Consider the following 13,449-nt stretch of genomic DNA (forward strand, 5'->3'; position numbering starts at 1 on the left):
TGGTTTGAAGAATATAAAGATGTCGGTAAAAGACACATGAAATATTATGATGAATAAGAGGATGAAGAAGGTATTCAATGGGAAACTATTACCAAGTCAGACAATGATGAGATCATGATGTTTAGATTGTTTTAACATCATACATATGTTTTAAATTGTAAAATTAATACTATACTATGTTACCAAGCAAAGAACCTAGTCGGTAAACCCTAAGGTTATCACTATCGGTTAATGAAGGCGGAATGTCTACCGAGTGAATTTTAGTATTTATCGAGTTGTAACCGAGTTGTAACCGAGCTATAACAGAATGCATTAAATGGTTACATGCGTTATTTAATGAAGGAAGTTGATGAGCTGGAACTGATTAAATGATTGGTATGTTGTAAATAAAGTTTGTTAATGAATCTATGGCAAAGGAAAGTCGGCATGAAGATCTACAGTGTAGATTGAACCGCAATACCCTAGCACAAGTTCCAAGAAATATATACAAGTTCCTAGGCGGGGTAAAACGTTTTCAGATTGAAAGATGCATTGAACCTGGACAAGATTGAAGATCTGATGGCTATGATTGATCATGGGAAATGTGATCAAGGAGATTAAGCGGTTAGCTAATTGTTTATAAATAGGGAACTGTTGATAAACAATGCATGCGGGCAAGTGTATGCACAGGGATGCTACATAGTGATTACCGAGCACAGAAGCTTGAAGACCTGTTTGAATAACAGAGTATAGAAGCCCAGCAAATGGACAAGATTAGTTCTATGTCTAGATTGTATTGAACAAATAAGAATCTTCTTTAGCATTTTTGATGTGAAGTTGCAGATAGATTTTTATTACTGTTATTTTGTGGAAGTGACAGAAAATCTCTTAACCGAGTGGACTTAACAGTCTTATTTGTAAAACCCTCTAGCAAGGTGACATTCTGATTGAGTGTTTGAAATCCTTTAACAAGGTCACTTCTAACAAGGTGAAGATCCTAACAAATCTGAGGGAAATCCCTTAACCGGGTCACATCTAGCAATGTGTTTGTGTTGGTATTTTGGTATGGTTTTGTCATTGATGTCAACACCTACTAAATACACCTACTTTGGAGATCCAGTAACATTCACCGGCAATCAGTAAACTATTCAACAATCACTGGTACATGGTTAACCGGTAGGATATAATGTACACCAGTACATACAATGACATGGAAGACACTTAGTAATGTCGAAGACATCATGTGGACACTTTTCCTTGAAGTAATATCATTGGTATATTCTTATTTGCATATTTGCTTTTACCAGCAAATAGGTCTAGGTTATCTAGGGTTACACCGGCAGGTTTATCTTTTCCAGATCAACATGGCACGCTATGGAGATGATTTATTATTGTTGCAAATGCATTAAGCCAACATGTTCAATTGGTTATTGCATTGGATATTGTATTATTTGTAAAATGTTTTATTGTAATATCTTGTAGAGCCGACCTACTAAAATTGGTCTTAGGGTATGGTATAAATGTAAGATCTTATTTGTAAGATCAGATGTGGAATGCGAAAAAAGGAATTGTAAGAAAGTATGTGCGAGATTAAGCAGAGGTATACACGAAGACATCATTTGAATGTGAAGCTAGGTTTTTGTAGAAGCATATCAGCATTACACCGGTACTGAATCCAGCATATGAAGATGCTATTTTGTGCAGTACATTCTCATTGGATTTAACCATCCAACTGTAGTCAGTGTGACTCCCATTTGTGTTTGAGTAGTGAGCTCTAGGCTGTTGGCCTTTCTGCATGTGCAGACCCCTCTTGTACACTTACTATCTATAGTAGTATCATCTGATTGTGGGTAAGGTTTCCCACCGTGGTTTTTCCCCTTACAGGGTTTCCATGTACAAATATTTGTGTCATGTGTTGTGGTTGACTTTGTGCTTATGTTTCATGCATTAATTCTTACCGGTACAGCATTTCCTGTTAACATTGTTTACCGACACAATTAACTGTCTTACCGGTATTAAGCAATAAGTTGGTTAATAAGATTTTGGTTTGAATTTATTAGACAACTGATTCACCCCCCCCCCTCTCAGTTGCCCCCGGGACCTACAGTTTGTAATCTTTAACAGGATTTGCTTTTAACCGAGCATACTCTAGAAGAGTATATTTCTTAGTGGGTCTAAAATCCCACAGTGGTTTTTCCCTATTTGGGTTTCCACGTTAAATCCAGTGTTATGAGGTTTATGATGTTTATATGCTTTTGAGTTTGCATGTTTAACAGTTTTGGTTATATTACTGAAGTATATGTTACCGAGGTTAAATCTGATGTTTTTATAGAAGATTAAGTTTGTATGATTCACCCCCCCCCCTTCCCATCTTGTTGGCTATTGGATCTGTACTTACATTTAATATCAAAACTATCAGACTTGAGGTTCATAATTTCTTTCTTCTTGTACAGTAATCAATTTATTTGCAAGAAGAGTTTTCAAAGCTGATTCCAGGGGTTCCCCAATGTTTGTGAATTTCCTGAGGATTGGAGAAGAAAGACTTAGATCTATTGTTCTCTTGATTGTTATTGTTTGATACTTGACCTGTTAAGTTGAATATTGGTTGTTATTTGGTAGCATTGTTTTCATCATTTCCTCCATTGGTAATATTCCTATTCTTTGACAAAAATTTAGGTTTGTCATTGTTATTGTTAGCATTGTTGTTATTGTTGTGATTGTTGTTTTTGTTGTAGGAACTATTGTAAAGTTTTAACTATCCTTTCTTTACCATTGCATCTTCTATCTTTAGACCATTTTCAATCATTTTAGCAAAAGGAGGACATTGTATTTTAAGACGGTAACTCATTTCACTGATAAGGTTGTCAATGAATATGTCCATTTTCTCTTGATTAGGTACATCTCTTGGATATCTATTGAACATTCATTTCCATCGTTGTAAAAAATACCATGAAAGGTTCACCATTCCTTTTCTTGACGTTACATAGATCTAGCATTATTATCTCATTTCTTATGTTGTAGGAGTATTGTGAGATAATTTTGTTCACAAGTTCTTCAAAAGATTTAATTCCAGATGGTGGTCTTGAGAACCATTCCATTAATTGTCCACTTAAGCTTCTAGGGAATAGATGCATCAGGTAAGTTTCGTCGTGTGTGAATTTCATACTTATGGTGCAAAATTCCCTAATGTGATCTTGAGGATCAGATTTCTTGTCATATTTATCATATTTAGGGATTTCACAATGTTGTGGGAATGGTGTCATGTTTAAACTCTTGTCAAAAGGATATGGGCACATGTCCTCCAATGAATAATTCTTGGAACTCATTCCATTATGTAGATCCTGTATTTGTTGTTGTAAGGTTTGCATTTGTTGAGCAAGAGTTAACAAAGGATTATCAATATGAGTTCTCCTTGCTTCCTCATAAGTTATTCTGTCACCACGCTCTCTTCTTGTATCATCATGGTCTTTTCTTTTACTATCTCCTCTTGTTTCCTCATGATTTACTCGATTTACATCATCATTATTGGGATCATTAATGTTTTTATTGTTACTTGTCTCTGCATCTTGTTTCAAACTTTCTACGTTAAAGTCTTGTGACAATTTAGCTCCTGATTTTGCCAACATTAGGATGTACTTCTCCTTTTGTTTCTCCAATAAATTTTCTATTAGTTTGTAAATTTTATAATCTTGTTCAAGGTCTCTAATGGTGTTATTGGTTGCCTCTTCATCAACATCTGTGTATCCAAAAGCTTGAAAAATTGAATCTTCTTATTCCATTTATTTTTGTTGTCTTGTGAATTGCTCGTATTGAGCTCTAGTCCAAAGTGACATGTGATTGATTTGGACTTCTCAATTTTTGATCTTCTAAAATGCCACTCAATAAGTGATCATTGGTTTAGGAAGAGAAGCTTTGTTGATTTTACCACTATTATTAGTGCATTGTGATAAAGCATCTTGTTGTTGAAAGGAACGTGCTTGCAAAATTTCTCCATCAAACTCTATTCCGTAACCACGTAAATAGTGACAAAAATGGTGTAGGAATTTCCTCTATTTTTACAAGATTTTGTAATTGATGTACAAGAATCTTATCTTCTTCAAAGTAGCCTTATAACTAGGTTTTCTTTTCTTAAGGTGATATTTAAAAGTCATATAAGCATATAACAAGTTTGTTTGATTCCAATGTGAGTGCAATCTTTTCTTTGATATAACCTAGGTCCAAATAGGAACAATATATCCAAGATAATGAACAAAGGTTGATAGGATCTAGTTTCGTGATAAATGATTTGATGTATCTTATGAGAAATTGATAATGATGTTGTTTTTTGCACTTGAGATGGTTGAATCACTAACTTGTTGGATGTTTTATGCTTATGAAAACCTTTGGAAATAGCATGTTCGATTGATAACCTAATTATCTGACTAGTTTGAAGACCTGTGATAGTTGAAGACAAATCTACTCGAAAAAGGGTATCTGGAAATGATATTGAATTTTTGGTCTGATATGCGAAAATGCTCACTGTTATAGATGCGGGAAAAACATTTGTGCTAGCCTATTGATTAAAAGCGCTTACCTGTGCAAAAAATGCACTTTTATGTGGGATAAAAGTATTGCTCTGTATCACAAATGCGCTAAAGTATGGTGCAAAAGCGTTGTTTCAGGTGTTAAAGCATTGTTTTAATGAGAAAATGTGTGATTATAGAGATTAAAAGAGATGTATTGATGATCAAAAGCATTTTTCTGTGCAGCAAATGCACTGTTTTGTGCATCAAATGCATGATTTTATCTATGTTAAAAAGATTTTTCAATTTTCCAGCAAGTTGTCGAATTTTTGACTCATTTTAGAATGATGATTTTTCAAGTTTTTGACCATTTTGAGAACGTTTTGTAGACACAAAAGACACAATGCTTGGAAAGCAAAGTGCACAAGAAAGCACAAAACTTATGGTAGGCTGAGACAATAATTGTTGAATCTACATGGGGTTTCCCCAAAGGCTACGCTATTCAAAGTGGATATTTAGGTGCTTGACCCCACTGGCTCCACCCTTGGCACTCACTTCTCTAGGACAGCCAAGCACCAGTTTCCATGAAAACTCCCCATGGAAAACTTCATATCTCTACTAAGAACCATATGTGTGTGAGTTGCTTCAGAGGTCTGACCTCCTACGCCAACAATTAGAAGGATTTTTGCAGCTAATACACATGGTTTCTAGTAAGAGCTTCCAATCATGTGGCCATACATGTGCCACTTTACACTCTGTAAATACAGAAGGTTCTCAACCTATGGAGGTTACGCTCCATAGGGTTTATGGGGGAACATAGTTTCAGTATAAACTAATCAACACATGTTGTTCATGACTTTCATCAAAGACACGATTTATTTAGAGTGGATCAAAAGGACTCGGTATTAGCCCATTTCCACTTGGGTCATTCCCCTCTCACTAGCCCCCTCAAGGCAGCTTGTGAAGGCAGGCCCTCTAAAGGTTACACATGAAGGAAGTAGGTCTGGTTTTTTTATCACTGCATGAGGGTGAGAGCATACTTGCCTACTACTTCAACAAGCACGGAAGACAAAGGTTTATTTTAAGCCTTCTAAAATCTATGTGCAACTACTTTAAAGAAGACAGTCAAATCAAAGTTGCATGTTGTTGATTATCCTCCTGGTTAAGCTAGATGAGCAAAAAGTATGATGTTTTACTTCCCAAAATACTCCTAATTAAACTAGGTGAGGAAACGCATGGAAAATTGCTCAAAATATACCCTGCACACACAAATGTCAGTAGTTTTCAAATTTTTAAGTCTTGGACATTTAGACCTATTAAATTTGTTAGCTCTCAGATTATGAAAATTTGAATTTTGCAGACTGACAAAACAAAAGCGCTAAAACTGAAAAAGCACTATTCTAAAGAACAAAAGCGCTATCCTAAAAAGAAAAAGCGTTATTCTAAAGAACAAAAATGCTACTCTGCGTTACGAATTCACTAACCAATTGCTTAAATGCGTGAATTTGTCATCAAAAGCACTATTCTATTCAATACATGTGTTAACCAAAGCGATAAAAGCGCTAACCAATTTAGTAAATGCGCTATCAAATTTCACAGATGCGTGAAACTAACTTAAAATGCGTTAAATTGATTCTACGAGAATAAGACAGGAAATCAGAAGGGTAGGTGTGAGGCCTAAGCCCCACGATGGGTGCCAGAAATGTTATGGCTAAAGTTGAACTCCAAAGAAGTATCCTGAAACTTATTAGTCCATCCTAAAGTATAAAAGAAAGCTACATGAAACTTAGCTTCAACCAATGAAGTAACATGAAATAAATAAAATAAACAAGATTATACCTTCCATGATTTACACCTCATTGTGCTCTAACTCCACTGTTCTTGGTTGCAGATGATTTTGCTCTCAGACAAGCATTGGTAGCTTCCAAGATGGCATATGAAGAATAGACTGATAGTTAACTGATACTACAATATGCAAATGATATTAAGCTAACATGCTATGAAAATGATTTATGCTCAAAACTCTAAAAATGTTATTTGCTTCAAACTCAAACTCGTGGATGCAAGATAAAGACTCCTAGAATGATTGTAAGATTAGCTATTAGACTATTAGTTTCAAAAATGGCTTAGGATACCTCTATTTATAGATTTTTGAGTGCATAAGCTTAGGTGGCAGAGATCAACGATCATGATAAAATCTTAGAATTTTCAATGGCTATGAGCAAGAGGTTGAAATGTGAGAGAGAAAGGTGGAAGATGTTCCTCCTAATCCTATAGGATGGAGGAAAAGTTGGAAAGAGAAGGCAAGTGTCATTCATCTCACCTTGACTAAGGATGAAGACTGAGAGAATATAGGATAGTTGTAGAAGATTTAGGGATAAGAGGACAAGTCAAATCAACTTCCTCCAAAGATGTATGGAGGTTGGAGAGAATATAGGGAGGTTGGGGAATGTGTGTACGTACACATTATTTGAAGAATAGAATGAATGTTGAAGATAATGATGTATTAATATCAAAAATATTAATATCTTTAGCCACATGATGGATGAGTTGGCAATGAAGAAGTGATGTGGAGATGAGAGTGAGTTGGAAAAGGGAGATTAAATAATTAAGAAATTATTTAACTAAGAAGGCTATAGGATAGTTGATAGAAGAATAACCATAAAATATTAGATATTTAATTGATTAGAAGAAAGGCTAAATGAATCAATTAATAAAATATTTTAATTAATTAATATAAGAATGAATTAAATTAATTAATCTTTTCAAATTAACTATTTAATAAAAAAATAATTATTAAATAAATATAAAATATTTATTTAATTGCTCATAGCCAATTTTATGTGTATACAGTATTCATATCAATTAGTTATTGAAGATCTCATTGCATTTCACCATAGTTAAACCTATCATCTCACAAATTGGAGAGTAATTTATATTGATCCTTCGATATTAAGTTCAATATCCATAAGATTTTGTTTAATGAAATTTCATAATTTGGGTTCTAATCTATCATCGAACTTGATAGGATTGCTCAATTTCACTATTCCTAGCCTATGACAACTTTTTGGAGTTTGTAGTAGTAAAGAAACACATATCAAGGTATATTGTACTTAAAAATTCTTATGGTGGGAACCACACTAGGAATTATCAGTTCTTCATCTAACATTCAATATATCTACACCTTTGCCCAACTTAGAAACTAAAGCATTGACCTTTTGTGCTACCTTGTGACCAACTAAGATCACTCCTATGATTGAAAGCTAATATATAAACACTTTTGAAGATTATTAAGGAGGAGGAAAGATAGAGAAAGATAATGGATGTATACTTTGGGATAAGTCTATGTTGTCATACCTTGTGAATTTTGTAATTTATCTACGTGTAGTCAAATAATTGAGGCCTAACATGTTGGAAGCCCATTCTAATAAATTGGACATCTTTTTATAACTAATATGTATAAATAATAGTATGTAGTTATTGTAACATTGAGTTGATTTTTGGTGTGTGTGTGTGTGTGTGTGTTTGGTTGCATGGCTAGATATTCCTTTTTTAGACCCTCCATCCATGACTACATCATGATATGTTAAAATTAATTGATTGTGATGGAATAAAGGGAGAAAGTAGAATGTGTGGAGTAGCCCAACAAGAAGGGGAAGGATGGTGGAAGAATAGATTTACAAGGAAACAATGGAAGAAGAAGTTTAGATTTTAGGACAAAAAAACCCATTCATAATTTGGCTTATCCTTTAAAGAATATTCATACCATGTCATGTTGTGATGAGAAAGATATTGAGAGCATCCATAAGATTCTCCATTTAATTTGTGGATCATTTCATTTACTAGAATAATTAAGGCTTCCAATGGTACGTACATGTTATTTTCGAAGAAAAAAAAAAAGTTGAGATGCAAACTCTTCTAAGACTAAAGTAAAAAGGAAGGTAAATTGTGAAAGAAGTTTCGACATATAATTTAAAAGAAATACATATACCAAGAATAAACATTGTTTGTAAAATGTGTTTTAGAATTATTTGTAAATATATGTTTTAATATTGTTTGTAAATATGTGTTTAAGCATTGTTTGTAAAGTCTCTAGTTACCTTATCAAAAACATTTAAATTCACAAAAATGTTAAAAATAAAAATAGATTTTATCCTTATTAATTAAGAATTTAATTTAGCAAACATTAAACTTTATTTATTTTTTAATTTTAAAAATAAAAGGTTGTTTATAGAGTAAGGAAAAAAAGGAGAGGATAAGGTTAGCAAGATTTATAAAAGTGGGTATCATTCTATTCTAATATTCTAATTTGACAGAATTAGAATGTGTAGGTGTAAAAATATTTAACATATAATAGATTAAATAGATTATAAGAATCTAAAGCTCCTAAATGATATAAAAATTTGCTATATTTATTAAAAGTAAAGATATTAAAAAAAGTAAAGCTATTAAAATAAATGCTAAGCACTTGTAGTATCTTAAAATATTGAATTATTAGGTATACTTTATTTCAAATACATTATCTTCCAATTTTTAACCATTCTAACCATTCTTATATTCGTAATGTGCCATGTTCAACTTTTTTAAAAAAATTAAAAATGTCACTCCAATTTGTAAAGCATTTGAAATAAATTTCAGAATATCTAAAAGATTTGAAAAGGTCCTTTAATTTGGTTCAATTATACTGTCCAAGTGTCTCTCTACCACCCTCCCATTTTTTTTAATTTATATTATTTTTTATTAAATTATTAAATAAAAATATTTTTTAAAAAACCTAACTTTTAATAATGATCATTTGCATTATTGTGATGAATTATAATAGATATAAAAAATATGTTACAAGTTCAATTTGTAAAGCATTTGTGTAGACATATTCTTTTAAAAAAAAATTAAAAATGTCACTCCAATTTGTAAAGCATTTGAAATAAATTTCAGAATATCTAAAAGATTTGAAAAGGTCCTTTAATTTGGTTCAATTATACTGTCCAAGTGTCTCTCTACCACCCTCCCATTTTTTTTAATTTATATTATTTTTTATTAAATTATTAAATAAAAATATTTTTAAAAAAACCTAACTTTTAATAATGATCATTTGCATTATTGTGATGAATTATAATAGATATAAAAAATATGTTACAAGTTCAATTTGTAAAACATTTGTGTAGACATATTCTAAGGAAATAAATCTAAGAATATTTCAAAAGATTTGAAAAAATCCTTCAATTTGTAAAGCATTTGTGTAGACATATTCTAAGGAAATAAATCTAAGAATATTTCAAAAGATTTGAAAAAATCCTTTAATTTGTCTTTCTCTTGGACTTGATAAAATTAGACTTTCTTGGTGTCTCTCTACCACCCTTCTACCACCCTTCCAATTTTTTTATATTGTATTATCTTTTATTTTTTTAATATTGTACTATTTTTCATTTTTTTAATATTGTTAAATTTTTTTTATTTTTTTTGAATCTTCAACTTTCAATCATGATCATTTGTATTATTGTGATGAATTGGAATACATAAAAAAGAAACGGCAATGGCTATTCTTCATACAAAACAGTTAAAAATAAAACAATTTTTTTTCAGTGAAATTGTTTTCTTTTTTACAACATTGAGAAAATAGATAGAGAGAATCAAACGCCTAAAAATTCATTCTAAAATTCATTATGATTTAGAGATTTTGTGTTTGAGGTGCTGTTTTGTACAAAGAATAGACAGCTCCTTTAAGAAATCATTAGATTATTATGATAAAACAAATTTACAGAATTTTTACATAATCTTTATGCTCCAACATTTGCACAGTTCTGAAATAAAAACACCAGCTTTGAATATATACAGACGTACAAATCAAGTTTCTTCAACTAATTTGTATAATACAGTTTAGAGAGACACTCATTCTTCAAACTCAGGATTGAAATATGAATGTTTCTGTTCACTACCCAGATAAAAGTAAAAAGGTGTCTTACACCACTCTGATAGTAGCAGCATTGGCCATGAAATTCCTGGGAAAATTTTGTTCTCTCCCAAAATAATATTGCACAAATTTTGTGTTCCCGGAAGGAGGCGCAATGCTTAGGCTTAACTCTGTCTGTTCTCCAACATCTTCCATTTCTGTGGAATTCAGGCTACCATTGCTGCTCTGTTTTAGTTCTGGCCATAATGGCAACAATAACTGTGGCTGAGATTCAGCTATGTTTTCTCCATTCTTCTCTGCAGATATGCACAGAGATAAATTTGGAACCACCTCTGCTGATAAATCTAAATCCCCAGATAAATTTGGGGAAGATTCTTGTGGGTTTTCCAGTGAATCTTCTTTCATGGAGAAGCTTGTAATCTAAATAAACAGAGAAAACAAAAAAAATTGGTAATTTGTAGAGGAAAATCTTGAAGAAACTTGATTAAGTTATGGAAGTGAGAGATTCATACATTTTGAGTTTGTGGGCACATGTCAAAGAGACTAGATCGACGTTTTCTTCTGGGCAGACTGCTTTGTCTGAGAAAATATTTCTGGGCATGGCTGGCCACTTGTGTAGGAGTTCTGGTTGTAACAAAATTTCTGGATATCCCTCTCCAATCACCCTTCCCAAGCTTTTCCAGTCCAGCCAAAAAGAGTCTGTGCTCTTCTTCACTCCATGGCACCCCTGTATAAACACCAACAAATTTATAAAACTTGTTTGTTCTTCCCATTGAAAATACAAGTCTTAAATGAAAAAATAGAAATGAATGAAGAGGTCAGAAACATTCTCCTTATAATAATCATCTTTGTGAATTAGACCAACAATGAACAACCAATTAACCATTTCTATCTACCACAATAAAATTTCCAAATACATGGCTATTTATAACATTCCAATTCGTCACGAAACTGATTCTAAAGACCTACTCAATCATCTTAGAATTTAGATAAATTCTAATAACCCCAGACCACCATACCACCACCACCACTTTAAATCAGATTCACAGATAATCCTTTCCAACCAAAAACGAACCTCTCTATAGCATAAAAGATGGCCATAATCTTACTATTGACAATTGCTACTCATAACATATATACCACCACCACCATACCACCACCACCACACCACCACCATACCACCACCATACCACCACCATACCACTTGTGAATCAGATTCATAAATAATCCTTTCCAACAAAAAAAACGCAACCTCTCTCCCTAGAGTAAAAGATGGCCATAACCTTAGTTTGAAACCCTTGAAAAAAGAAAAACTAAAAATCTCCAAAACTATCTCTACCAATACCAAATACCACTACAACAGTACAGAAGTACAGAAGAAGAGAAGCTACACAGAAGAAGAGAGGCTACAGAAAACAACCTTAAAACAAGGATTTGGAAGATCCACCTCAAATCCAAAAATAAGGAAAACACTTTCCAAAATCCTAAAAACTTGCTTGGCTTAAAGAACATGAAAAGCTTATGCTATCTAACTGTTACTTCAGACGTTTAAGAAAGAGTTTCTCTAACTTTTGGATTCATAATCTTAATGAACCCTTGCCATGGGCACAGACATAATGATCCCATGTTTACAGATCTTGATAATGTAGTCTAAATCAATTTTGGAAACAACCCAAACAAATAAAAAGACAGTTTAAGCTTACTTTAGACAGCTATTTATACTTGAGACTCGGTCTCATTCCAAGAAATCAGAATAAAAGCAAACGACAACAGAACACCTTAAAAAGAATTCAATTACATTAGAGCTGTGAAAGATTTTAACCTTTCTTTCTGTCACGGGATTTGCTTGAAGTATGAAGCAATCCATCAGACAAATACCCTTCATCTCCAGCTGCTCCAGAGTCTGTCTGTATGCTGCTAAAACCAGGGTATTGAATGAGGTCCCCTGTACTAACACTCTTTCTCATTTGTATGTCCCCATCCATTGCAGTGAGCTTTACTCCAAACAATTTAACTACTCTACAACATGTTCTAGAGTTGTGCCCATTATGCCTACAATGAGAACACTTCCTACTTAACAGCTCCTTTGCCATTAACACCCAAGAACAAAAAACAAAAAGAAAGCTTTTAAACAAAAATAAACTCCACACCCAATATCAAGAACAATTTGAGTGTATATATGAATGACTGTAGTATTAGGGCTTATCTTCCTCTTGAAAGGAGCTAAAGTCCCATATAAATCACAAAGCAGATAGCATATGGAGAATTAAATTTATCTGAACTAATAAAGGAGGGTCATAGAAAATGGACGGCACTCAGCCTTCCAACACAGAGCACAAGCCAGCTATATATCATGATTCATGCATTGCATGGATAAGATTTGGTCTTATTCTGCTCCTCTCATTTTATGCATGGGTGGGGACAACATGCCAAACAAAACTAAGGGCACGTTGTAAGGCTTTCTTCCATTTTGTTAATGCTCTCCTAATTTATTTCTTATGTTTTACCACTACATAATACCTCTTATTCCACCTGTCTACTACCCATTGTCACACTTTGGTTATTGTGCTACAAACACCAAACTTTTTATAAAGCAAAATTAGACCATTAAGATATTTTTTACATGGATGTGATATTTCAATGAGACTACCCATAAACTACTATTTCACCCAATATTCTAAGCCTGCACAGATGCCAAATTTTAAAATTATTTAAAATAAAAAAGAGAGACGTCAATCACAACCCATATATCTTTACTTACTTTCTCCTACTTTTGAATACAGAAATTTGGGATGACCCATCCATCATTTATCTTTATCTGTGCATCCTACCACTTGGATCTATTTAAATCAGATTGTTCCTTTAGTGAAGACAGTTGCATAGCATTAGCTACTTAAACAATTTGTTAATTAAGTTGAGTATCCTGCCACTTGTATCTATTTAAATTAGTATTATAGATTGTACCTTTAGTGAAGGCATTTGCAGAGAATTGGATCTCAAAGGAATATAAAAATAAAAAATAAATAAATTTTTCTGTTGGTTCAAAGGATTACAAAA

The 13,449-nt window shown here is 32.8% G+C and overlaps 1 protein-coding gene across 1 annotated transcript; it reads right to left on the reverse strand.

Annotated features, from left to right (window-relative positions):
- Positions 1-10,200: 10,200 nt before the first annotated feature.
- Positions 10,201-12,810, reverse strand: LOC131069979 (transcription factor KUA1). Its single transcript, XM_058005524.2, has 3 exons — positions 12,215-12,810; positions 10,905-11,119; positions 10,201-10,812 (listed from the first exon to the last, which is right to left on the reverse strand). The coding sequence occupies exons 1-3, from the start codon at positions 12,483-12,485 to the stop codon at positions 10,441-10,443; spliced, it is 858 nt and encodes a 285-aa protein (XP_057861507.2). The 5' UTR covers positions 12,486-12,810; the 3' UTR covers positions 10,201-10,440.
- Between the last annotated feature and the right edge of the window lie 639 nt (positions 12,811-13,449).

Source organism: Cryptomeria japonica, chromosome 6 (assembly GCF_030272615.1).
Source record: "Cryptomeria japonica chromosome 6, Sugi_1.0, whole genome shotgun sequence".
Taxonomy (NCBI): domain Eukaryota; kingdom Viridiplantae; phylum Streptophyta; class Pinopsida; order Cupressales; family Cupressaceae; genus Cryptomeria; species Cryptomeria japonica.